This window comes from Hipposideros armiger, unplaced genomic scaffold, assembly GCF_001890085.2.
Source record: "Hipposideros armiger isolate ML-2016 unplaced genomic scaffold, ASM189008v1 scaffold_834, whole genome shotgun sequence".
NCBI lineage: Eukaryota > Metazoa > Chordata > Mammalia > Chiroptera > Hipposideridae > Hipposideros > Hipposideros armiger.
In genome coordinates, this window is record NW_017732184.1 from 323,758 (window position 1) to 347,382 (window position 23,625).

The following is a 23,625-nucleotide window of genomic DNA, read 5'->3' on the forward strand; positions in this document are numbered from 1 at the left end:
GACAAGTTCTCTGGGAGATGAAGCAACACAACTGCACACTTGCTGTCTGTGTGTGAACTTAATAGCAGATGCACAGTGTCTAGTCACCAACAGATTGTGAATGAAGTGACATGATTGGTTACTGATCATGATGCACATCTATCTTTTACATAGTGATTGTGGATTAAAGAGCTAGCAGTGAAGTTGGAACTTTATGCAATTAGAGTGGATATACCATGATGACTGAAGTTTGAACTGTGTTGTTGATATTATTTAAGTCATGATGACTGAAATTCATGCATATCAGGCTCATGCAAAGCAAGGACTGCCTAAATAAATGGGCTATCACATGGTACTAATTGCATGTGATTTCTCTAATAATTGCAATTATGTTGGGTACGCTGGTTGTACAATAGGCTCTCTTTTTAAGGCTGTTTGGAAGTGACTTACAGAATGTAGATGTTCGTTTGCTATGTAAATCAGGATACACTAGATTATGCTGCGGTAACAAGTGACCCCCAAATCTCAGTGTTCTTGATGCCTTCCATTGCACATTGACTGGGAGGAGGTGAGGAAGAGAGGAGATTCTGTTTTATTTTGTCCTCACTCAGAGACCTAGGCTGAGGGAGGCCTCATTTCTGTGCTTCTATAGTTACTAAGGCATGAATTGCCTCACTTTCTTCAGTGAGACAAATTGCTTGGTATCTCCTAGTTTCCACCCAGAGTGAGACATACCATTCCTCTCACTGGAGGCTCACAGGGATTTATAAGTGAGGACTCAACCCAGAGCAACAGTTCAGATAAAAAAGTTGAGACAACCGACTCTCAGGAGGCTGTACTAATCCTGATACAGAAAATTGCTGCAGGGAAAAGGGGAGATGTATGATTGTGGAACTGTGTACCTTGTTGCACGGATATTGTCTTGATGTTGGTGGGGACGCCTAGAGCTAATCTACTGATCTGTGACCAGTTTATCAAGGGAGTCTTAAAGTGTGAGCGCCCTAATTGCTCTTAAGTGCTCAACCTATGCCTGCAATGCGGCTAGAGGCTTCCCAAGGCGGTCTTGGAAACGGAAAGAAAGCGAAAGACAAAAGTGGCTTTGTTCTTACCTTGGGAAGATAAGTCCAGGCGCTGGTGAAGATGTACAATCTAAGTCACCAGAAATGTCACTGGAGGCTCATGGGGATGTCCAAGAGAGAACTCAACCCAGAGCAACGGTGACCAGATTCTTGTCTCTGTGCAAGAAAGAATTCAAGAGCAAGACAGATGCAGGAAAGCACAGGAAGTTAGTTTATTGAAACAAAAGTACACACTTAAGCGGGGAGTGCTGGCAAACTCAGATATTGAGTCACAATATCTGATTAGGGATATTTATTCCTCCTGAGACGGGAATTGGTGACGTCCCATTGACATGATTCATTCATCTCCTCCCTCTGGACGAGACCCTCCATGTCTCACTTTTTCTTCCTTATTTGGTTCCTCTGGAGCTGTTATGGCATCAGATGCATGATGGGAGTCATACTATATGCAATGCAAATGACATTAAAATTAGCTAAAGGTCAGGTCCTGGTCATAGGGGTCAGCCTAGCTGGATGAAACTGGTTCTTGCTTTTCTCCAGTTGCAGGTACTGGATACAGTCACTTGTTACTTGTACAACCAGTGAGGCACCTCACATTGTACCCTGTAGTGGATTGTCAATTTCCTAGGCTTCTTATCCTGCCTCATTTTCAATCACATTTCACTGGTCCAAACAAGTCACATGATCATGTCCCAAAAGAGGTAGAGAAGTACAATTCTGCCATGTTCCTAGAAGAAAGGAATGTTGGATGAGCAGCATTAGTGACTACTATAATATCCAAAGAATAAACTTGTGGAGAGTTTATCAGGTAAGAGCAATTGAGGACTGGGATTACAGACATACATATGTCATATTTTCCCTGTCTGCTAGTGAAAGAATCAAGTTGAAGCAAAATGGTGTGTACTAGCATTCCAGGAGCCTGGACACTGTGATTATGTGAAAATTAGGGTTAAGGTTCAGGAGGAAGCCAGGAAGCTATGGATCACAGGGACGAGGCAGAGCTGTTGACAGAGCCCTGGAGATCAGAACTCATTCATTTGAGAGCTCTGAGACGATCTACTGTTCTAAATGATTTCAAATCTTTTATGGTCTTTGAGCCTCTGTCTATGCTTTGAGTTTAAGTTGACAGCATCTTTGGAAGTTCTGGGATACTTAACAGAGACGTCTCTTAAATTGAGCTTGAAGGAAATGTAGGCTATGGGTTGGCGGAAGGCATGGGAAAGGCTTCCTGGAAGTAACGGTAGAGGTTGCATGAGTGCAACCAAAAGTATAATGCTACGAAATTGGTAAGAATATAGACCTTCTTAAAGCAGGATGAAATAGAAGAACCACGGGGAATTAATTGCATAATGATCCTCATTTAGTTATTACTATTCCATACTTAATGTTTATCTTTAACTACAAGTATATTAAACTCTACAAATCCTCAATAGTGTACTCAGATGGCTGCCTTTAAAGTACTCTATCTTATAGTATTCTGTGTCACTGATGCTTAATACTACAATCCACCTACATGCCAAATTAATTTAGAATCACCCCATAGCTGTGCTCACATCTGACCTTCCCATTTTAATCTAAACATGATCCAAATTTCTTGTCCAAACTTTCTCTACTAGTCTGAGTTAGGAGAAAAAAATATTTACGGCATACCTAGTCTAGCAGGAGCCATTTGAGACTGCACTCATGTATTTCTTGGCATTAAATGGAATATTATATTTGAGAAAAATCTAGTTACTATAAAGTATTCAATTTTGGTATTGCACGAGGTGTGATCAAACAGTACAGTGAATGTTTAAATTTAAAAAGTTTATTACAGTAAAAGACACATTGCCATTAATCCCCCTCAAAATACACCCCCTTGTTTCGAACACACTTATCCCATCATTCTTGCCACTTTCTGAAGCACTTCTGGAAGTCCTCTTTCATGAGTGTCTTTAGTTGCACTGTCATGGCTGCCTCGATGTCCTGAATTGATTCAACACATTTACCTTTCATGGTCATTTTAACTTTGGGGAAGCCGCATGGTGCCAGATCCAGTGAATAAGGTGCATGATGACACACCGTAATGTTTTTATTGGACAGAAATTGCTGTACGAGAAGCAATGTGTGACACAGAGCCTTTCTGTTGTGATAAAAAAATGTGGTGAATGCTGCTGCTAAGTGCCATCCAACAGAAAGGCAGGGATCTTTGATACAGGGCACATCGAAACTTAGTAACCGTATGTGACAAGCTTCAACTTGTTTGGTGTAGTCAGTCGGGTGCTAGCTACGGTTGAGAGAAGGTGTGTTTTAAAGTGTGCCATAAAATCACGGATCATGAACAACACATTAACATGAAATGGGCAGTTTCATCCTCCAAATGACAACGCTCTGTGTCACACATCGCTTCTGGTACAGCAATTTCTGTCCAATAAAAACATTACAGTGTGTCCTCATCCACCTTATTCACCGGATCTGGCACTTCTGGCTCTTACCCAAAGTCAAAATGACCATGAAAGGTAAACATTTTGAATCGATTCAGGACATCAAGGCAGTCACAACAGCGCAACTAAAGACACTCATGAAAGAAGACTTCCAGAACTGCTTCAGAAAGTGGCAAGAACGACAGGATAAATGTGTTCGAATAAGGGGATGTATTTTGAGGGGGATTAATGGCAATGTGTCTTTTACTGTAATAAATTTTTTTCTTTAAATATTCACCATATTGTTTGATCACATCTTGTATAATCACATCTGGGATAAAAACGGTGCACTGAATCAGTTATAATCAAATGAGCACCTTATATCTAAATCTTCCAGCTAACTAAGGGCTTTCAAATCAAACATTTATATTCTTAGATACAGCACTTGACTGATCAACTGAATTTAGATTTATTTTTTACCTAGACATTTTGATACTATATAGGCTTGCCCTTAGTGTTGGGCTCACTAGATTTTGGGGAACTTCTTTCAGCTTTCCCGTTAGTTTTGAGGTGTTTCTGTCAGTACAGAGAGTGTGTTCCAAGGGGCATCAGAAGTTTTGCCATTTATAATTTTTCCATGTGACTTACTGAATTTGGGGGAATATATAATAATATATTCTAAAAGCTATAAGAATTCTTTCAATTTTCTAAACTTTTTTTTAACACCAAAACTTCATTGTTAACATTAGGGCAATGCACTTTCTTCATTGAGACCAACCAATGTGTTAGAAATGATGAAAGAATGGAAAAATAATCCAGGAAGTGATGAGGAAAACACAACAGATCAAATGAACAAGTGGTCCATTCAAGAAAAGTTGAAAGGTTACCCAGCCAGTGGACCCAGCGGAAATGTCCATGATGTCACTAGCACTTCACATGAAGACGAGGAAAAACAGGTAGGAAGATCCAATAAAATAAGTAGGAAGAACAACTGTTTCATTTCTCCAAACTGTAAAGTACCCTCACAACACTTGGAATGTATTTTGTAACTCTGTCTTTTTTCGTTGGTTTGTAACTAAGGACTTGCATGGTAAAGCAAGCAAAGTCCTTTCCTCCCTTGAGACCATCATGATTTAGCAATGTGGCCTACATGTTTATTTTAACATCTGTGGTTATATAGGGCAGGAATCTGCAAATGTTTCCTATAAAGGAACAGATATTAAATATTTCAGGCTCTGTGGGCTATAATAGTCTCTGTCAGAACTTCTCAACTCTGTTATAGCATGAAAAGAGGCATAGCCTTTTTTATTTTTTAAAAGATTTTATTGGGGAATTGGGGAAGGGGAACATACAAGTTGCTGTCCTTTTGTTCTTCAGTCTAGTTGTGGAGGACATCGCTTCACTGGCCCATGTTGGTATTATGATCATTGCGCTCTTCCCGGGTGAGGCAGATCAGTCGCCGGCCATTGGATGGCCGCTTACGGCGGCTCACGGCAGTTCTCACTGGCTGCCGGTCACTCACGGTAGCTTATGGCAGCCCACTACAGCCCCACTGCAGCCTATGCTGTCACCGGCCATTCACGGCAGCGCAGCTCCAGGTCGAGCTGTTGTTCACCATCTTGGCTGTAAAGGGTGCAGCATCACTGGCCCATGCGGGAATCGAACCGGTGGCCCTGCTGCTCAGAGCTGGCATCCCAAGCCGACTCTTAACCAACTAAGCCACTTGGCCAGCCTGGCATAGGCTTTTTTAAAGACATAGACAGAAACAGGTGGTGTGCCAGATTTGGCCCATAGTCAAAATCAATGATTTTTTTATTTTACCAGGCTATACAATTTGGAATGAGCTTACATATTACCTAGAAAAAAAGTGATGACATTATCCAGTTATTTGTTTCCAATTTTATGATAACTAACACTATTTATATAGGTTTATCATTTTACCTTATTAGAGCTAAATGTAGTTTTATTCTTTTTGGTGATTAAAATTTCATAACATTTTGATTAATTCTGGATTATGTTCTACTAACTGGATAACCTGACAATTTACGCAAACCCCTTTTTTTCTTTTGTTTCTATGTTTGTGGAAAAGTTTTCTGTGTGTTTGTCCTCTTTCTTGTCCTGACATCTAATGAACACATTTTAGCTCTTCTTTAATACCTGAGTATCCTGCCAGTGGGGGCTGTGTTCACCTTAGGACAACCCAGACTTCTTGTGAGGAGTTGCTACTTTTCAGTCCTCTGAAGCCTAGAGATAGGCAGAGTGGAGAGAGGGACTGAGGGAGCCACACCCAGGAAGGGGCAGCATTGCTGGCCCACAGCCCTCTATCCTAAGAATCTTGTCAGAAACTTGCAGAAAGAGACCTAGTGGAGTGATCTACTGATTGATTTTGATTTACTGGTTGGGAACTTCTTCATTTACTTGATAGCAAATGTTTTTAGATCAGGGGTTGGCAAACTGCGGCTCAGGGACCACATGCGGCTCTTTGGGTACATTCCGTCTCAAAAGTTTGCCGACCCTGGTTTAGATAATAAACTTAACATTTAATGATTCAGATATTTTGAAATAATCATATTTACCATAATGTAAGTTATTGAATTTTCTTTATCATCTCTACTCTGTTAACAACTCCTGCAATGCTTAGCAGCAGTATATATTTTATATTCTTGTTTAAAATAATATTTTAAAAACTCATGTTTGCATTCCTTTATTGAACATAAATTGAAGATTTTCCTATTAGCTGGCTTGGCATTTTATACACACATACACACACACACACACACACACACACACACACACATATACATATACTTAATTTGATGTCATAAATAATTTACACCTACTAAATTAAGGAAATGTATATGATTCTTTTTATATTAAAATATTTGAAATTTGGCTTTAATTTAAATGGAAATATGCCAGCAGTTCCTGCTTTCCATTGTATCGTTGTTCTCTCTTCTGGAGAATCTCATAAATCCATTTAGAGCCCCTGATTTTGTATTTCTCACAAGCCAGGAAAATCACTTTTTAGATAAGTGGCAGAGCTCTTGGAAAACTAGCAGAGAAAGTGAGGATTTGTTAAAAACAAAACCACTTGAACTAAGCACTTTCCTCTCTCCCTGAATAACTCTTGTCTAGTTCCAAATGCCCTGGACATTATGGAAAAACAGTCTGCACCTCCTCATTGCTCATGTTTGGACTAAGGTATCACACTTCACTTTTTCAAACTTGTTTTCAAGTGATTGGCATTTGGCAATGTCCTTTCTTTTTTTCTTTTCATTTCCAACTTTTAGCCTATTTTAGGTAATGTAGTTCTTTGAGGACAGAAATGTTCTTTCTTGTGTTTCCTGTGTTTTACAGGCTGACTACATCTAGATAATGCATTGTTATTAGTAACCCTCTGAATTCCCTACAATGGGTCCTTAATCTAATCTCTCAGATAGACACAAGACTTGAACTCCTCCAACAGCATTTACTCATCTTCAGATGAGACACTTGGCAGACCATTGCTTCTTGCAGGAGCATGCCTTTTTAACATTGGATCCTTAGTGATTTCTGATAAATAGTACAATACTTTCATTATTCATTGAGCTCAGAAAACAATGGGAGAGAAATGAGTGTCTGTAATTCAAATGCACCTTCCCATAATCGTAGAGGGAGGGACTAGAAACTCCGGGTGTGATAGAAGTACTATATTTGCATTACAGAATTCTTGCTTCATAAAGGAGAAACTTCTCGGTTGTTAAATTATTTATTGAATGCAGCCTTGACTATATTTGTTTAATGAAAATGGAAGATTTTTGTGATCATTTTGTGATCATTTTCCTTGACAGAAACATGGCCTTTACAGTTGTCATAGGAGATGGCACATGTAGCAGATCCTTTACCTAGTCTAGAAAGTAAAAAGACAAGGTGGCTTAGAAACTTCAGAAGTTATTTTGATCAACAGAATGCATTCATGTAGCAGTTCTTCAAAGGCAAGAAGTGTTTGAATCGAAATAACATTGAAAGTAAACAGTCGAACTATGGTATATTTATGTATTTCTATGAGGAAAAAGTCAGCATTTTTTTGTATTTTAGTTCAGTAGGAGAAAAGTTTTCATTACACATTAAATCTTAGCTCTCTGAGCCCATGTGAATCATGTGTGGATTTGGTGGTACTTTCACAATTTGGGCACACTTTTGTACACCAGTATTGAAGCATTGCAGTCTGGCACATGTGCCCAAGCACTGCACTTAAGATATCATAATGGTTAAAAGCACAGGCTCCAGATCAAGGCTGCCTGGATTCAAATCCTGGCTTCACCACTTATAAGCTTTACGACCTTGGGCAAGTTGCTAGGCCTCTGTTTTCTCATCTGTAAAATGGGTTAGTGACATCCACCAAGGACTCAATGAAGTCTTGCATGTAACACTCTTGACATATGGTAAGCACAAATTAATGTTAACTATTATTACTTTTATTATTATATTGCTAAAGAACTTGCATAGAATATTACTAAAATTCCTTGTTTTTTCCTGCCTTCTTCAAGGCTCCTTTGGGTATAGATGTTAGAATAAACTAATGAGCAAACTAAGAAATATCATTTTCAGAGGTGATAAGGTGATGTTTCTAACCCCATTTGCCCTTTTGAGTTTGGTGAGGTCCCTAGGGTACTGTGGTAGATTGCATTGTTTTCCCCAATTATTTCATCCTTCCCTGTAAGGGATTTATGCGTTCATACCCTTTGCCATGTGACTTTGCAATTCTCCCTATTATAGTAGATGAAGGAAATGTGCTCACTCCAGTACTGTTGGTCTGATCTACATGATTCACTTTGGCTAATGGAATGTTTATAGAGGTGTGATGTAACCAGAGACCTTAAGAGCATTTGCATGATTTAACTTGCTCTCTTGTGTTTCTGCCACCTGCCCCAAGAAACATGCCTATAGGGAGCCATAGTTCTGGGAATTGTGAAGATCTGTGGAGTGGACATGTATCCAGTACAAAGCCTAAAATCTAGCCTAGCACAGATAAGCTAATTGAGAAAAATTGATGTTTATTGTCATAAGCTACTGAGACATTTGTAGTTACTTCTTACCTAGTTGTACAGAAAAGAGTTAACACAGCAGACCTAAACTCCTATCTTTGAAAAGGTTTGCTTGCAAGGATGGCCCTTGGCTGGCTTCTGGGAACTTAGATTTTGGGAAGGTTGCTACCATTAACTGATAAGAATGATACACTGTGCCTAAACTGTTTGTACAAACAATATGGTTTATGCTAAACACCTGCTTTCCTTCTGGGAGACTGGAATTTTGGCAGGTGCTAGGCAGAGGCTGCCACATGGCCAGCTCCTAGTAAGAACCCTGGGTGCTGAGTCTTGAAGATCTTCCCTGGTTGGCAACATTTCACACATGTTGTCACAACTTGTTGCTGGGGTAATTAAATGCATTCTGTGTGACTCCTGGGAGAGGACCCTTGGAAGCTGGAGCGTGGTTTCCACTGGACTTCACCTAAAGTGCTTTTTACCTTTGCTAATTGTGCTTTGCATCCTTTCACTGTAATAAATCATAGCAATGAGTACAACTATATGCTGAGTCCTGTGGGTTCTCCTAGTGAATCATGGAACCTGGGGTGACTTGGGGGACCTCCCAAACACAGTAGCATCACTGCAGCAATAACTGACTAATACAGGTACAAATCATTGATGGTGCTAACATGAATCTTGATCTGTTGTGCTTTGATCTAATGCTGTTTGCAATGCCAGTTGCTAGTTTGGATCCATAGACAACAATGCTATTGTCCCTACTTCTACTCCCGCTGGGAGAACCTCCTGTGTAAAGGCTTAGGTTTCACCACAGGCTTAGCCAGGCTTCCATAGTTAAAACGATATATTAGTGAACTCTTTCAAATCATTTCCCTGCTCTCCCTGGCTTTTGTTTAGTTCCCATTAGGGACTGTAGATAGTAGGATGTGCTATGTGTATCTTTTCTGTATGGAGAACCAATCCAATGGGTTGGGTTATAACTAATACTGCCTCAATTTGGATGTATTAACTTGGGTTTATTCATCTCTTTCCCTGACTTTATGCTATACTTGTCACATGTATTACATCTACATAATTGTAAACTCAACAAAACAGCATTAATTTTTGCTTTTAAGTCATGTATTTCTAAGAAATTAAGAGGAAAAATTGTCTTATATATTTACCCAGATATTTACTATTTTTGTTGTTCTTCTTTCTGAAAATATAAGTTTTCATCTGGTATGATTTCCCTTCAACCTGATGAACTTCCTTTGCATTTCTTTTTTTTTCCTTTGCATTTCTTGTGCTGCATGTCTGCTAGTGATGAATTCTTCTAGTTTTCTTTTATCTAAAATTGTCTTTATTTCGTTTTAATTTTTGAAGGATATTTTCTCTGTTTATAGAATTCTATCTTGACATGTTTTTGGATCTACACTATTAAGATGTTATTCTACTGCCTTCTACCTTCCAGTTTCTCTGATAAGAAATCATTGGTAATTTGAAATGCTCTTTTCCTATATGTAATGTGTCACTATTCTCTGAATGTTTTCAACATTTTCTCTTTATCTTTGGTTTTCAGCAGTTTGACAGTGATATTTCAAGGCTTGTTCTTCACATTTATCCTGCTGGGGTTTGCTGAACTGCTTGAATCTATAAATTTGTGTCTTTTGCCACGTTTGGGAAATTTTGTCATCATTGTAAAAAGTTTTTTTCTGAGACTCTACTCACATGTTAGACCATTTGATATTGTTCTAATGATCCTTCAGGCTGCATTTTTTTCAATCTGTTCTTTAAATTAGATACAATCTATTGATCTATCTTCAGGTTTACTCTTCTGTTATCTCCATTTTCATATTAAACCTATTGCAAATATTTAATTTCAGCTATTATATTTTGTTCTAAAATTTTCATTTTTTTATTATTTCCATTTCTCTACTGAGACCTCCTTTATTTATCAAAACATATTTTCCTTAACATCGCTGATAATAGTTATGATAACTGCTTTAAAAATTCTTGTTTGCTAATTCCAACATCTGGGACATCTCAGGATCTGTCTCTATTAATTGTTATTTCTGTTCAGTATTGTATTCTGGACATTAGAAATGTTATGTTCTGCTGACTCTGGATTTGACTATGTTCCTTCAAAAAGTGTTGATGTTTTTGTTTTAACAGGCATTTAGTAGTTTGGACACAAACTGTGAATTGTCTCTTAGCCAGCAGTTCAAATCTTAGGTCAGTTCATTTATCTTTAGCTGGGCAGAATTTAGGATGCCCCTTCTCTGGCTATCTCCTTTCAGGCATCTGTCATTACTTTATGGTGTCTGTGGTTGCTTTGAATACTTTTCTCTAATTTTTTATACCAAAGAGAGAAAATTATAAAAGTATCCAGTTGGGGCTGTGATGGGGAGAAGGTAAAGACACAGTGCCATCAAACAAGTAACATCTGACATATCAACAAAAATAGTGGGAGCTAGAAGACAATGCAATGACATTGTTTAAGTGCTAAATAGAAAGCAAAACAAAACAAAAAAGCTGCCAACTCAGAATTTTTTATCTAGTGGTAATTTCCTTCAAAAATAAAGATAAAATAAAAGTGTTTTCAGGTATGTAGAAGATGAGTGAATTTGTTACCAGCATATTTTACCATAAGAGATACTAAAAGAAAAATTTCAAGGTAAAAGAAAATGATCCCAGATGGAAATACTGAACTGTAGGAAGGTACAATGGGCATTGGCAAGAGTAAATAACACAAATAAATATAAAATAATGTTGACTTTAAAACAGTAACACTAATAATGAGATATAATCTTTCATTTCAGCAAGGTAGGGGGAAAAAAAAGCAAATCAAGTACTCTCTCAACAAAAATGGAGGAAATGATTTTAAAAAGAGAATATTGTAAATGACTTAATGTCAGTAAATTGGAAAATTTATACGAAATGGTCAAATGCCTTTAAAAAAACCCACCAAAACAAATACACAAAAATAGAAAATCTAAATAGTTCTATATTTATTTTTAAAATTGAGTCTTTAAGAACTTTCCGATAAAGAAAACTAGTTCTAAATAATTTCACTGGTTAATTCTTCCAAATATTTAAAGAAGGAAGAAGACAAAGCTTGTTACACAAACTCTTGAGAATATTTCCCAATACAGTTATAAGGCAAGCATAACATTAATATGAAACATGACAGGGGTATTACAGGAAAAGAAAATTACTAGCCAATATCTCTCATGAATATAGACACAAAAAATCCCAAACTCGATATTAGCAAACTGAATCCAGAAATATATAAAAAGGGTAATGCATCATGACCAAGCATACAGCATATTCCAGGAATGTATATTTGGATTAATATCCAAGAATCAACCAATGTAATTCAGGTAAAGGAGAAAAGCCATAAAATTATCTCATTAATTTTGAAAAAAAATTGATAAAATTTGACAATCAAACATGAGAAAAACCCTCAGCAGAGTAGGAATAGATGGGAATTTCTTTTACACATTAAGGGATTTTTTTTACCCCAAAAAACCCTCTAAAGCTAATATCATTCTTAGAGGTTATATTTGTATATTGAACACTTTCCCACTGAAGAGAAAAACAAAGATGGTCTTTGTACTCCTCTTTAACATTGTGCTAGAGGTCTTAGCCAATGCAACAAGACAAGTAAAAGAAATACATTTATATAGCTGGAAAAGGAAGAATAAAACTTTCTCTATTTTCAGATGATGTGATTGTGTACATAGACAATTTCAAGGAATTTAGAAAAAGTGAACTAAACAGGTTGCAGGATGCAAGAGCTGTGTATACAAAAATCAATTGTATTGTTACATATTAGCAATGACCACTTGGAAAACAAAAATTTTAAATACCACTTAAAATATTACTGCAAAACATAAAATATTTAGTGATAAATTTAACAAAATGTGTAAAATATTTATACCAAAACCTACAACATATTGCTGAGTGAAATTGAAGAAAACAAGTATATGGAGAAATATACCATGTTCATTGATTTGGAAGATCTGATACTATTAAGATGTCAGTTCTCCCCAAATTGATTTACAACTTTAGAGCAATCCCAATTGAAATGTAGGGCTTTCTTTTTTGTTAGAAATTAACAAGATGATTCTAAAATTTATTTGAAAATATGTAAGACCTAGAATAGCTAAAATAACCTAAAAAGAACAAAGTTAGAGAACTTACGTGACCTGATTTCAACATTTACTATATAGCTACAGTTATCAGTACTGTGTGGTATTGGTGTAAGAACAGACAAATAAATAGCTCAATAAAATAAAATCAAAGTCAAGATTTTGATCCATACTTATGTAGTCAATTGATTTTTGACAGAGGTTTCAAATCCATTCAATTGAGGAAAGGATAGTTTTTTCAATAAATGGTGCTGGAATAATAGGATATTTACATGGAAAAAAATGAACTTTGATCCCCTAGCTTACAAAAATTAGTTTGAAATAGATAATAGATCTAAATCTAAAAGCTAAATTACAAAGCTCCTAGGAGAAAACATGGGAGAATATCTGTCAACCAGAGAAAGTAGATTTCTTAGAACACAGAGAGCACTTTAAAAAATGGATAAAATGGACTTCATCAAAAGTAAACACATTTGCCTATCTAAAACATACGAAGAAGAGGAATAGGCAAGCCACAGAAAGGGAGAAAATATTAACAAAGAACTTATATCCAGAATATGAGATGATTCCTAAAACTCAATAACAATAATCAGGCAAACCAATTTTAAAACTAAGCATAAGGCTTGAACAGACACTTCAGATAGGAAGATATATAAGTAATCAATAAGCATATGAAAAGTGTAACATCATTAGTCATCAGGAAAATGCAAATGATATCAGGAAAAGCCATAATGATCTATCACTACATAGTCTTTATAGAATGGCCAAATTTAAAAAGATTGGCAAGTCCAAATTTTGCAAATATTAGAGTAACTGGAGTTTTCCTACATTGCTGGTGGGAATGGAAAATGGTATACATCCTTTGGAATACAGTTGGGCAGTTATTTATAAAGTTAAGCATTTACTTAGCATTTACCCAGCAATCCCAAATGTAAGTTCAAAAAAGGATTTGTAGAGTATGTTTATAGCAGCTTTATATATAAACAGCCCCAAACTGAAAACAGCCCAAATATCCATTAACAGAAGAATGAATAAACAAATTGTGGTATATCCATACAATGGAATACTACGTGGCAATAAAAATACTAATACATGAATGAATGTCAAAAACATATGTTATAATGAGAATCTATAATTACCGTAATAGAAATTTCAATTAAAAAACCATGTTAAGTAAAAGAAGTCAGACACAAAAGAGTCCATACTGTATTTCATTTATGTAAAGTTTTAGAAAACACAAAAGTAATTGATCTTGAAAAATGTCAGGACACTTCGAGCCCCAGAATGTGAGGGGTTGACTAGGAGTGGCATGAGGGAACTTTCTGGGAAATGGTGCTACTTCTTGATTGGGGTGTTGGTTATACAGGTCTATGCATTGTGCATTGTCAAAACTCATCAAACTGTACACTTGAAATTTGTACATTGTACTGTATATAAATTTAATTGAAAAGAAAAGAGAGACATTTACATCTTTCTCTAATTTGCAAGTTAGATTTTATTCTCATTATCTCCATAGAAGGCCCAGCTCTTTATGTGGGAAGCCTTCTAAAAGAAAACTATAAATTTGGAAGTCAATTTTTCTTCTTCCCTTTTTCCCCCCCCTTCCTTCTGAATACCACAGGAATGTGAGAGAAAGTGATGACCATTGCAAACAAAACTATAGCTGAACATTTGTATCAGAATGTTCTGTCACTTGGACCTTGGGCAGGCCTATAATTTGAGTGTGTGACTCTAGAAATGGTTGCTATGGTGATAAACCACTTTACTTAAATAGCATATACTTTACTCAAAATTCAGAGAAATGGTAACAGTTTCTAGTAATCATGCACTGGTATTCACTTTCAGGGCTATGCCTAGAGCTTCCAGGTTTTGCATCCATTATCTCCAGATGAGTTCATCAAGTTCAAGTTATGCCAGCGGATAATGAAATATGTATATTTAGCCCAGTTTTCTTGTTACATATCTCCCCTTCCACACATGGAGCCCCCTTTTAGAGGTTAGTAATGCGAGCTGGAGAAATCAGGCCAAGGGTACTGAATTACTAAACGATGGAACTGAAAGAAACCTTGTAAGGTCATCTTTTCCATTTTCTGCCTCCAGTAGGACTGACTATTCTTCAACAGCCCCAAATGGTAACACTGTCAAAGTGAGGAACAATCGGAGTGCTGCTTGGGGAAGCCCGGGTGTAATAACCATCCTGACTGCAGCACCCCAAATGCTGTCTAGCGCCAGTGCTGAGAGCTTCCCTTTCTTCATTTTATAGATTGTGATTGTATTTTTCCTCTAATTTTTTATATTTTTAGACTGAAGAACTCTCTTATAAAGAAACCTCCACCTATTAATCATATGAATCTCTATTCGTAAACTTTCTTTTGTCTTTTTATATCTGTTCAAGCTGTTGTACTGTTTCAGGTATGAATTCTTCATGATTTTATATAAGGGTAGAAGAATTTTTTTCTTTGACTTCTAAGATGTTTGCTGTTGATAACCAGGTTTTCTTGGTCACTGTGAAATAGTATGCCAGTATCTTTGGAGAATAGTCTACAATGATTTTTAGATCCACACTCTTGAATTGATTAATGATGGCCAACAGTCTCATAATGATTATTTAGTCTTTCTCCCTAGAACTGAATATTGAAATTCTTCTCTCATCTTCCTCTCCCTTTGTACAGTGTTATGAGAGTTCACCACCTTCTATTTGTCTTTCATGACTTGGAAGATCTTCTTAACTCCTATAACCTTGGCAATTTCACTTTTCATTTCTCTGTCTATTACTCATAAAACTTTCAAATTGCATCAGTGACAGCATAGCGCTCTGAGGAATCCTATCAACTATGAGAAAAGAAAAAGAGAAACTAAAATTTAGATAATCTATAACCTAAAATCTCTATCACTGAAAAATTGAGATTTGTTCATGTTCCTAGAGAAAAGCCTGGCAGCTAGAATTTTCCGTGGCTGTTTCTGTTCCAAGGAGATGAAAGACTTGGCTCTTAGTGAAGAAAGTTACAGCGCTGCCTAAAAGGCCCCATGACAGCCCTCCTGTGTCCATGTTTTGTTAGCGTCAGGGAACGGTTTCCATGAGGGGACATTTAAGAGGGGAGACTCAGGCTTTAGGAAAGCTCTTATGATTCTGATTCCTAAACTTAGTGAAACTGCAAATTAGGAGAGAGAAATGGTAAAGTACACACATGTATAGTATTTTACAAGGTGCACATATATGCACAGAGCCTGTAAGCATTTGCAATAAACATTTGCATAAAGGTAACCCTAACGCTGTGCCTAACCCTAAACCTGTCCCTAAACCTAACCCTAATCCTAACCCTAATCCTAAGCCTAACCCTAACCCTGGCCCTAACACTAACCCTGTCATTAACCCTAACCCTAACCCAACCCTGTCCCTAACTCTAAACCTAATCCTAACCCTAACCTAACCGTGTCCCTAACCCTAACCCTAACCCTAATGCTGTCCCTAACCCTAACCAAAAAAAAAAAGAAAAAAATTTTTTTTCGTAAAGGTATTGGGTTGTCAGAAAAGTCATCACACATTTTTGCGACGAAAAACATAGAAAAAATATGTCATGACTTTTCTGACAACCCAATAGATTTGCATTGATGTTACCAGGGAGTAAAGGAAAAAATGTTGGGATTTGTTTCAGTGCAGCCAGTTTTAGGCCGATTTTGGAGCTCAGATAGAATATGGTTGACAATACTTGTTTTAACATGTATTAAATACCAGTTTGAAAACAAATAACAAAAACAGGCACTTCTATGTTGCTGGTAAGAGCAAAAGTTTAACGTGTGCAAGTACACTAATTAACAAATGGAAGAGTTTAGAAGAATGGAAACATTAAACCAGATAGGAATATGAATGCATTAAAAAGAAAATGACTGAGTCTTATTCCTATTCTATATAATATTTGCTGTAGTGGACATGCTGAAAGACATTTCCTCAGTGATTTGGATGATAAGAGGTGGAAATGTCAAAAGAGAGAGGCTTACACTTAGATTCACCTTTTAATAGGATTTATATGTCAAGTGAATTAAGCATTTATGAATTGAAACTTCCAAGATTGGTTTCATGTCTTCGGGACCAGGACTGTACTAAACAAAGCAACTTAGCTTCAGCCAGATACTAGAACATCTGAGCATTGTACTGTCTCTCTCTGTTGCTGCACAGAAGGAGTTTTCAGTGTTGCAGCCTGTTTTACTGAATGCTAATGCACTTCAAGTCTTTCTGTTTCTTGAAATTACACAGAGAAACAACCCAGAAATTTTCTTGGGGGAAAAAAAAATCTATGGAGAAAAGGGCCTGTTTACATTTCCAAATTTATACAAATTAATTTTTCATTGTACAAAATTACCAGCTCGAAAATTAGTCTACACCCTTATAAAGTCACACATGCATGATGTTCTGAAGAGGCACATATTTAAGGACTGTCTGCAATATGCAAACAGCAGGTAAATGTTCTCTTTCTTGAAATACAGGTACCCCCAAATCGCTTAATGACCTGAAGTTTTGCTTCAGCCCCAGGAAGCCATTTATTCACTGGACAAATAAATATATATTAAGTGCGACTACTGTGTATAAAACATGGTCACTTGTATCACAAAAGCCTGAATGATCAGAGAAACACCAGGTTTATTAGTTTGTGTTACGTGTAATCTTTTCACATTCTTTGAAGATTGCTAACCTGATTATTAGCTCACATGTATGCTAACTTTCAGTTAACCAGAGTATTAAGCCTATGAGCCCTTTCCCAGATTACTCTGTGTGAATGAGAACTTGCTGTGTCTATACCCCCCTGTCTTGTCCCCCACGCTGCTTTGTGTAGGTCCTGAGACAGTCTCTGCTCTTTTAGAGCTCTATGCTCTGCTTAATTTAACTAGAAGTGATCACTTTTAAGATGGGTCTAAGGTCAAAATAGACTCTGCTTCCCTCGTGACAGGATTAGAGACCATTTCCCTACTGTGAGGTGAGGTGACCCGAGAATATACAATTGTTTGTATTTGTGCTACTTGTTTTTGTGCTTTAAAGCTCACAAAGTCCTTTCATGGCCACCACCTCAGTTCATTCTCATAGGAAACCCATGTAGCACATGTGAAAGGACCACTTCCCCATTTAACAGTGAGGCCTCAAGACTCCTCGAGGCCTTTAGGCCTGCCCATGTGGTGTGACTGGGATTAGAAGCCGGTGCCTGGAATCAACGCAGAGAATGTAAGGAGTGGGCCCCATGAAACAACTTGGTCCCCAGGTTAGAAAGAACAATCATGATGTACTTGGCAGGGTATCCATATAGATGTCAAAACTTGTCTAGGAATCTGTATAGGTACTATGCATACAGTTACATCCAAGGGGACGTCCCTATGCAAATGTTACCAGACATTTACTTTCATTTCGCCTGGCAGAGGATCTGAAATTGTACCTCGAGTTTGCTCTACACCAAACACTGAACAATTCCATTTTCTTGAAGGTACTAAAGGAGCTTCCTTTGGCATTTAATAAATAGCACGTTGACAATGTGATTAGTTTATATCTCACATCCTAAAGAGTGCTCGACTTACAAATCCTGGACAATTTCGTAGTCCCTTGCTTCTTTGAATTGATGTAAATTGCTTTGTATCTGAAAATTAATCCAGGTCTTTTATTTCTAGCCCACTGCTTATAAAAAGAAAGTTCCTGTGACCGGTAAGAAGGAAAATATGGACAACGTGGACATGGGCTGTTCAAATTCCGCATCTGGCAGACTCCTACCAGCCGAAATCAAGGGAGAAATAGAGAAGTCCCTTGTGACTTCCAGCCGAGGGGCGACCACCAAAGACACTGCTAAGCCCCTTGCGCTATCTAGAACCAAAAAGAAACTCTAAGATTCCCTCCAGTGCTGAATAATACAAAAACAGAGCTGCACTTTGTAGTGCTAAAAGGAGAGAATAGGAGGGGAAAAGGACAGTCCGATGCCTAGCTTTTAGCATTTTAGCTCCACTGAGCCCTGCGGTGTGTTTGCACCAGCTTAGAATTGAAGCCGGTTATCTCCACGCTGCGTGGTGTTCAAGGACAGCCACCAGCAGGGTTGATGGCGGGCTGGGGCTGACGTCAACTCGAGATGTTTTCAAATGTTGTTTAGAGCAGCAGGTGCCCTCGGAGTGAGGCTGCGGGCATACTTGCTCAGTTTTACTTCACATTCTTAAATTTAGGCACAGTTTTTATAGGGGAGCGTGACAGCCAAATGTGGTCATGGAGGTTCCTAATAATTAGGTGCAGTTTGTGCTAGAAGACTTCGTTAGGAAATTACTAAGAAATTTACCATGGGCACAACAGCACAAGTGCTTCGGCCATTCACACGTGTTCTTGTGATTGTAGGTTGCTATCGGATTGTTTAAGACAATTTATTTTAAATGTAGAAAAATAGGAGATTTTGTAACTGCTTGCCATTAACTTGCTGCTAAATTCCCAATGTATTGATTGAATCAATAAAAGACAGATGTTACCCATGCACATTAATTTTTATGTTAACAAGAAGTGACTATAATAAGGTCCTCTAAGCCCCTCTGCAAATTACGAGCTTGGCTGGCTGCTGCGAAGGGAGGGACACACATCTTTGGGGAAGGTCATGAGGTGCGATACAGGGGAAAACACATCATCACTCTTAGTATTGGAGGTATCTTCTTCCACCTAGGCAAATAATTTTGCCATCCCAGGTCAAACTGGGTGGATAGATGCTTCGCTTGGCCTTCCAAACAAATTCCAAAAGAGTAGTTTGCATTTGCTGTTACCTTTATAGAGTCACCTAGTTTCATCCCAACCCTCCCTGCATGGGATTGTCCTTTAGGCCTCCATAATGACCCACACCTGGCCAGCTGAGCATGTACTGGTTGCACATAAATTCGCTCAGTGGCTAACGGTAGTAGATACGCCTCTGCAATTAATTTGAAAGACGCAGTTGTGCTTCTGAATGCGTAACACTGATCTGTGTTACCCCTGGCTCAGTGGTTCTGCCGGCATTTTCTTAGTGCCTTCATTGTGCTTCGCCTGGAGGAATCTGCCAGCCAAGGCGTAGATTGTCTAGACTTAATTTTAAAACTGGAGTTGACATAGCTTCTTCAAGTCTCTCTGCCTTACTAATTATCACTTCCAGACCCGTTAGGAGCCCGTAAACCATCTCCCAAGCTTTAAGCCTTCTCTCCGGGTGTAAGGGGCCAGTCTGGGAGGAGCATATGCTGTGTCCTGGCCTCATTAGTTCTGGGGTGTCCTTTCCCCACTGGTTCTCCTGTTGGCAAAGGGGAGAGCTGGCTGCTGGTCTCTGCAGAAAAGCCAATCAAGATGGTGGTTTTGATTCTGTTCCTCTCCTGGCCTGGAAAATGGAATATTCTGTGTATTCAAAATGTTCTTACTTGCATAGTATCATACAATCTTTTGTATCACAGAGAATTCTGTTGTAAAATTGAGTGCTATTCCAATTTCTATCCACATTTCTCTTTGGTCTTAAATTAGTGATTCCGCTCAGTAAGCTTGAGCAGAGGTCCAGAACTAAGCTCTTAAGTGAAAGGTGAAGTCATGTTCTAACCTTTTAGTGTATCTGCACCTTTTCCCACCCAGCACCAGGCCAGTCCAACCATCCTCCTACTGTAAAGATGTGTACAATTGGGCCTTCATTTTATTGAAGTACAACCATTTTGACACAAACTTAGCTCAGTCTTTCTAAAGGGAATTTTCGTATTATTTTTATTTATTTGTGTGAAACAAACTTGGGCCAGGCTATGTCTGAGCTTGGTTTTCCAACCGTTTGTACCTCTTTCATATTTGGGGGTATATGGCCTTGCTTTCTCCTTTTGCTTTCATGGCTGTGAAAAAAAGCAGCTCTTCTGTTTCAGGATGGTTTTTGGTGATTGACAGGCCAACTCCAAGGTATTGGTAACTGGCAACAATCCCTGACACCTGCATTACGGCATGGAGGGCAGGGCTTTGTGTGACCCCGAGGGACACACTCTCCCTAGGACAGTGCTATTTACAGGTGTTATTTACAGGAAATGCAAATGCTGATCCACATTCCAACTTAAAAATAACAGACAAGTTAAGGCAGGAGGGATATGATGCAAGATAAATGCAGGCTTGGGGGTGGGGAGAAGTTAGGCTGAGGACAAGAAGAAGATGCTATCAGAGAAGGGCTTAAATCAGAGAAGAAAGGAAAATGGGTTGGGAGTGGGGGGGGGGACAAAAAGAAGACGTGCGAGTAATGAATAAAGAACACTGACTGGATGACAGCCTGTGGTTCCGCCAGACCTGGAAGCAGGAGTCGGAGGAGGGCGGCACAGCCCCACCACAGCACGTTGCTCCAGGCCAGCTAGGTAGGACTGGGCCCTCCCCTGGCCTGGGCACAAGCACACCCAGTCGAAGACACAGGCTGAAGAAACAAAGGCCCGGGGGGAATGGGAGCTGAGAGAGGCTGTGATTTTTAGAGTTGGCCACAGAACAGTCCTTACATTTTGAGGAGAAGTGTTATGTGGTGTCGGGAGGAGGAAAGGAGGAAAAAAAAAAAAATCAAAACATTTTGAGCTTATCACTGAAACGCTTTGTTTAAATAATTCTATTTGACTCCAAAATGTAAGTTCCAGGTTGGACAAATCAAAAGCAGCAAGTCTGGAAAATGAAGCTTTTTAAATTCCAGCCTGCTGTTGGAATAGAGAATAAAGGCTTTGTTCAAACATGCGTTCCCAGCAGTAAGCAGAGCTTTGAAATTGGCCAGGGAAGTTGTGTCCCATAAAGGGCTGCACTTGGCTGGAGACCAAGAAGCTGTGGCCTCTGGGAAATGACCCTGGGCTGAATACCTTCCATCTGCCGCTTCCAGAACCACTGTGCCCTGCTCCGTCCGCTCCGCCCAGAGAGGCTGATCTCTAGGGACAGCAGTAACAGGCCCCCTGGCCTCTGGGTTTGCTGGGATTCTGTCAGTGGGAGTCACCAACAGGCAACCAGAGGGCGGGAAAGCCAGGTCCAGGCATCAGTTCCCTCAGCGCCTTTATGCTGGGCTGCTGGGAATACACTGCATTTCCCTTCTGTAGGCCTCTCTCCCAGCTGTGTCTCCTGCCCCTTCGGGCCAAGATCAGGGGCTATTGCCCTGGGGTACTGTGTCATCCTTTGTGCGTTTCCCTAAACTCTCTTGGTACCATTTGTTAAACTCTCAACTACCCCATTTGAGTGTACCATCTGGCTCCTCCTGGGAATTAAAAGGATCCAGACCCTTTCCTTGTCAGTTTTGCATTGTTCTTGATCTGGGGCAGTTTTGTCTGTGGTTGCCAGTCTTCTTCCAAATGCCGGTAAAGTGAGAGAAAGCCTAAATGAGTTCTTCCTGAAACAAACTGATGGTCACTAGGGGTTGAGGAAAGGGATAGCAGGGATGTTCCTGGGGTTGGAACCAAGACTGAGCAAGAGAAATTACCACTGCCCAACTGAGTCCGAGAGTGTCTAGACCCAGGAGGTTTGCATTTAGGTCTTAAATTCATACCATGGCCTTTGGGAGCCCAAAGAAAGCAACATGTGACTTGTAACAGCCAAGAGGACCTATGGCCTGGGATGAGCTGTCCTCGCTGTTTCCTGGCTGTGGACTTGAGGGCATGGCAGAGGCTTCCAGGGGACCTGTAGCACCAGCACAAACAACCTGAAGCTGTGTCCCTGGGCTGTGCATTTGTTTAATCTCCGCAGGCGCTAAAATCAACTTACAAAGCATTTTAAAGTAAAAATTTCACTATTCAGAGGCCTCACTGTAGTTCAGTTTTACTCTTCAGGACCCTGTATTTTTCTGAGTGAGCTGGCTTTCGAATTGGTTTTGATTTCTGTTCAGTACATCGTTATCACTTAATTCTCATTGGTGAGCCAATTTTCTTTGCCTTTGTTCTTCAAAGGAAGGCCATATTCAGTGTCTGTCTTGCATCTTTGTGGCTGCCTTCCTCAGTTGCTAGTATAATTAACTCAACTCTGTTCTCTCTCTGTCAGTTCTCCACATTTCCCTAAATTATCTGGAGCAGTTCTCAGCAGGAGTGGTGGGGATTCCCACCACTGGCCCAGTGACCTCACTTTAAACAGCCACACACACGTGACAGTGGGACATTGGGAAGATTAATAGGGCCGTTGCTGTGTCACCACTGGCTATCTTAGAGACTTTCCCTTTCGGTGGCCTGGTGCCATCTCAGATATCTTAGGTGGACCCAGAGAACACAGAGTGATGACCTCAGAGGACGTCCTCTCTGTGCAGTGTTCCTGGCCTGGCCCAGAAGACAGAGTCACAGATGCCGTGCGGCCCTCTCCTGCTAGTACAGACTTCTCCTAACTGGATTCTGTGGCCTCTCCAGATCGCACATATCCTTGGCATTGATACAGAGGTTCTATAAATTTTGCCGCCCTTGGGGGACTGAGACACAATCTTGGACCCTTTCACCCCATGTGTCTCTGAAGACAAGATCCTGACACCAAGCTGTTTAGGACAGACTTCTCATCAGCACAGAAAGTTGTCTCCATCCTGGGACAATTGCATGGTCCTCGGAACCAGCATTTCCAGTCTGACCCCGGGGCAGGGCAGGTGGAAGATGTGGAATAACTGACACCTTCCCCAGACCCCAAAGAAGAAGGCCTGTGTGGAGGTGGCAACCAGTGTTTCCTGATCCAGGCACTAGTTTACATTGAGTTGACTAGCAATTGAAGTCCCCTGGTAAACTGGACTTTGAGCTATATTCGTGGGAGGGGTATGCCTTTTAACTAAAGCCCTTCTTCAGAGTCATTATAAAATAATAGCAATATTTCCAGAGTACTTACCACATGCCAGACACCATTTTAAGCATTTTACGTGTATTCTTTCAATCCTGTCAACAACCTATGAAGTTACTACTATTATGTCTTCAGAGGAATAAATTAAGGCATAGAAAAGTTAAGAAACATGTCCAAGGCAACTAAGAAGCAGCAGAACCAAGATCCAAACCCAGCCACGGTGTGTCACTGTTATACTACGTGCCTCTCAGGGCCTTT

The 23,625-nt window shown here is 39.3% G+C and overlaps 1 protein-coding gene across 5 annotated transcripts in view; it reads left to right on the forward strand.

Moving 5' to 3' along the window:
* Nucleotides 1-19,122, forward strand: part of STK33 (serine/threonine kinase 33) — a 162,015-nt gene extending 142,893 nt beyond the window's left edge. For 3 of the 5 annotated variants that reach the window (XM_019629260.1, XM_019629262.1, XM_019629263.1), the window contains 3 exons: nucleotides 4,210-4,416; nucleotides 6,596-6,661; nucleotides 18,267-19,121. In XM_019629260.1, the coding sequence (XP_019484805.1) occupies nucleotides 4,210-4,416; nucleotides 6,596-6,661; nucleotides 18,267-18,479 (486 nt within the window). In that variant the 3' untranslated portion in view covers nucleotides 18,480-19,121. Of the gene's footprint in view, nucleotides 1-4,209; nucleotides 4,417-6,595; nucleotides 6,662-18,266 lie in introns of all 5 variants that reach the window. The other 2 variants (XM_019629259.1, XM_019629261.1) reach the window with 2 other exon arrangements.
* Nucleotides 19,123-23,625: the final 4,503 nt, after the last annotated feature.